This window comes from Nicotiana sylvestris, chromosome 10 (assembly GCF_000393655.2).
Source record: "Nicotiana sylvestris chromosome 10, ASM39365v2, whole genome shotgun sequence".
In the NCBI taxonomy this organism is placed as follows: domain Eukaryota; kingdom Viridiplantae; phylum Streptophyta; class Magnoliopsida; order Solanales; family Solanaceae; genus Nicotiana; species Nicotiana sylvestris.
In genome coordinates, this window is record NC_091066.1 from 146,181,474 (window position 1) to 146,185,056 (window position 3,583).

The window sequence follows — 3,583 nt, forward strand, 5'->3', positions numbered from 1 at the left end:
TGATATCCATTAGCCAAAAAATTATATTGTATTGCTTGTTTTATGTATATTTATTGTATGCTGACTCTACTTAATTTTTCACTGTTTTTTAATTTTATATTTTGATATTTCTTAGCGAAAATTCTGGCTCCGCCAATCAGTGATAAAATATGAGTAGAAACTCATTCTTCTTTTTCTTTCTTAGCAAAAGAAGATAGAGTCAAATTTGGTTAATTTCCAAAGAAGGGCCAACGCGATATTTGCAAAAAAAAAATAAAAAAAAAGAAGCTAAGTACGTAGAGCTTTAAAGTCACCAGAAAAGGCGGCTGATCCTTCGGAGGCAGACCCCTCTTCAGGAAGCATATAATCACTTCTAATTAATTCTCATATTTATTGGACTTCTCTCTTCAACTTTATCTATTTGGAATGCATGCTATAAAGTTTTTTCCTCTTCTCTTAGTTTCAATATTCGGTTTTTAACTCTAACACAAGGAAGATCAATAGTTAGTTTCCTTAAACAAGTTTTTTTGTTTGTTTGTTTAGGTAGCTAGGGTTTTCCAAGTTGTTTTCTTTTAGATTTTAGAGAAGAAATGGAAGAGAGAAATGAGAAAGAAAAAATGGATGAAGTGATGCTACCAGGGTTTCGTTTTCATCCAACTGATGAAGAGTTAGTAGGGTTTTATCTAAGGAGGAAAGTTCAGCACAAACCTATCTCCATTGAACTTATCAAGCAACTTGACATCTATAAGTATGATCCATGGGATCTACCAAGTAAGAAACAACAACTCAGTCTTAACCCTTTTATTACTTAAAAAATAAGCTTATTCATATGCTTTTGCATCAAGATTCCTTAGATTTTTTTTTTCATATGAAATGACTTTGGCCTTTACGTACATGTTGTCCTTGGTATTTCTTTTTGGATTTAACTTATATATACTCGGTTAAAAAAAAAAACTTACACTATCAGATCATGACTGAAATAAACCTGGTTATTGTAACAAGTAACATCTCCTTATTTTTCATCTAAGTAATCCACTTGTTATGGACGGTTAGTCGGTTACCTGTAGTAAGGGAAGGGGCGGAGCTAGAGAGGCAGAAAGGGTTCAACCGAACCCCTTCGCCTAAAACTTACCGTGTGTATAAGGCCAAACTTATTGTATATATATATTAGAGGTTGAAATCCCTTGCTTCTTAGCATGTTTACTTCTTTTATTTTCTAAATTCTCTTGCTGAAAGTTTTGTTTCTAGCACTGACTATAGATATATTTTAGATGAGCGAATAGTATGAAACAAAAGATTTTACAAGAAGTTAAACTCTTTGTTTTCTCTTCTAAATTTCTTCTCTTTTTCCTCATGTCCTTACAAGATGAAACCAAGCTAACTACTCCTTTGTTTTGTTGTTACTTTTTCCTAGCAGAGTTGGCAACAGTGGGAGAAAAAGAGTGGTATTTCTACTGTCCAAGGGATAGAAAATATAGAAATAGTGCAAGGCCAAATCGAGTAACTGGAGCTGGTTTTTGGAAAGCCACAGGAACTGATAGACCTATTTACTCTTCTGAAGGTTCAAAATGCATTGGCTTGAAAAAATCCTTAGTTTTCTACAAAGGTAGAGCTGCAAAAGGGATTAAAACTGACTGGATGATGCATGAGTTTAGGTTACCTTCTATCACTGACTCCACTGCACCAAAGAGATTCTTGGACAAACATATTCCTCCTAATGTAAGCTTCTCAAAGCTCTAGTTTTATATTATCAGTATATTTGAATATGTTAGTAACCAGTAGTTGGCTTTAGTTTTTTAAGTTATTATTCCAATTTATTATGTTCAATTACTTTTTAATTGCATCTGATAACGTAAAAAATTATTTTTCAAAATTACCATATATAAAGAAGTTAAACTCTTTGCTAATGGATTTATCTTTCTCTAACAACGAAAAAATTTGTTGCCACTACCGGTATATTTTATTTATTATAGTATGAAACCGGCTAACTTGATCATGTTAAAAGTTATTTACACGTATATAGAAATTAAACTCTTTGCTAATGAATTTAACTTATATATACTAATTAATAACGAAAACTTTGTTACCATTATCAGTTTACTTTAATCTATTGTAGTACGTAACTGGATTTATTTCTAAGTTATTCATCCAATATATTATACCAGTTAATTACCTATAGTTATATTTATAATGACTTGACAGTATAAAGTTCTTTTGCATTGAGATGTTAAACTCTTTACTAATGTAATATTTTTCTTGGATATTTTAGGACTCATGGGCAATATGCAGGATTTTCAAGAAAGCAAACTCCAATGCACATAGAGCTCTTTCTCATTCTTGGGTATCACCAACAGTACTTGAAAACACTACATCAGATTTTCTAACCAGCAGCCACTTTACTAATTATTCAAATGAAATTTCATTGATAAACAAAACAAATTCACCTATCCAATTTAGTGGTTCTACCATTAATGATTTACAAAACTCCTCATCCAATATGGCTAGTTTCTCCACATTAGATCTTCCACTTTACAAAACCCTCAACTCAAACTATGACCCTATCACAAGTTACACATTTTCTTCTTGTACTGAAACTTCTGAAATACTACCATTACCAAAATGCATCAATATGAGCAATAATAATATTGATGCTTCTTCTTTGCTTCTAAACATGTCATCTTCTATATTTGGAGATTATTCGATACCGTTACCGGAGAATATAGAAGGTGGTGGTGTTCTTGATCAAGAGACAACCTTAAAGGAAGCTAATCATGTGAACAATATGGATCACATGGAGGAACAATGGAGAAATGTTAGATCTATTGGATTACTTCCTTTGAATATGGCTGCTGATGCTTGGAAGACTAATTTGCTTTGGGATTCTTCTCCTTGTCCTAGTAGTGAAATGTCCACAAGTTATTCTACTAACAAGTGTTACACTTGACCTACTACTAATTTTTAGTGTCATGTTTTTTAGTTTCAAGAACTTAGCTTTTGTTTTCTTTCTTTTGGATTTTGTTTAGTTTTCTTTATGGGGTACTTTTGGGCTTAGTTTTAGTTTTGGATTAGTGTTGTAAAAACTCTAATGTAGGTTTTTCAATTGATTCATGACTAATCATATCGTTTCCGAAAGATTTTGGCCAAGATATGGAAGAATAATTTCATGTTACATACCAGCCAATATTGTTTCATTGTGCTTTCCAATGCCTTTCCTTTTGCTCGTATAATATTCTCATTTGTTTTCCTTCCCTTGTCTTCTGTGGTAACATTATATTGGGATCACACACAAAAGGCAGATATAGAATTTAAGCTCTTAGTGTTGAATTTATTGTGTATTTCTATAATTATGTGTTCATACTACTTATTAAAAAAATTGTGAATTTTTATACGTAAATTTATATTTCGCGTCTAAAGTTGGTGCCGCGGCATTGCATCCGCCTCTGATCGCACATACTAACACTAAGTAAACTTTATTAGTGAACTGCACACTAACACCTGTTAGTGAACTTTAAATGGATCTTCATTTATATACCTAAAAGGATAATGTAATATCTATGCTGGGACATCATGTATATTTTGGAGAGGTCTTTATCTCATTTCAAAA

At 32.0% G+C, this 3,583-nt stretch overlaps 1 protein-coding gene across 2 annotated transcripts; it reads left to right on the forward strand.

Moving 5' to 3' along the window:
• Nucleotides 1–388: 388 nt before the first annotated feature.
• On the forward strand, nucleotides 389–3,127 carry LOC104230946 (protein FEZ-like). 2 transcript variants are annotated; one of them, XM_009783864.2, is made up of 3 exons: nucleotides 389–750; nucleotides 1,394–1,698; nucleotides 2,249–3,127. In XM_009783864.2, the coding sequence occupies exons 1-3, from the start codon at nucleotides 570–572 to the stop codon at nucleotides 2,921–2,923; spliced, it is 1,161 nt and encodes a 386-aa protein (XP_009782166.1). In that variant the 5' UTR covers nucleotides 389–569; the 3' UTR covers nucleotides 2,924–3,127. The 2 variants fall into 2 exon arrangements, with proteins under 2 accessions (XP_009782166.1, XP_009782167.1); XM_009783865.2 differs by having other exon boundaries at nucleotides 1,397–1,698.
• The last annotated feature ends 456 nt before the right edge of the window (nucleotides 3,128–3,583 follow it).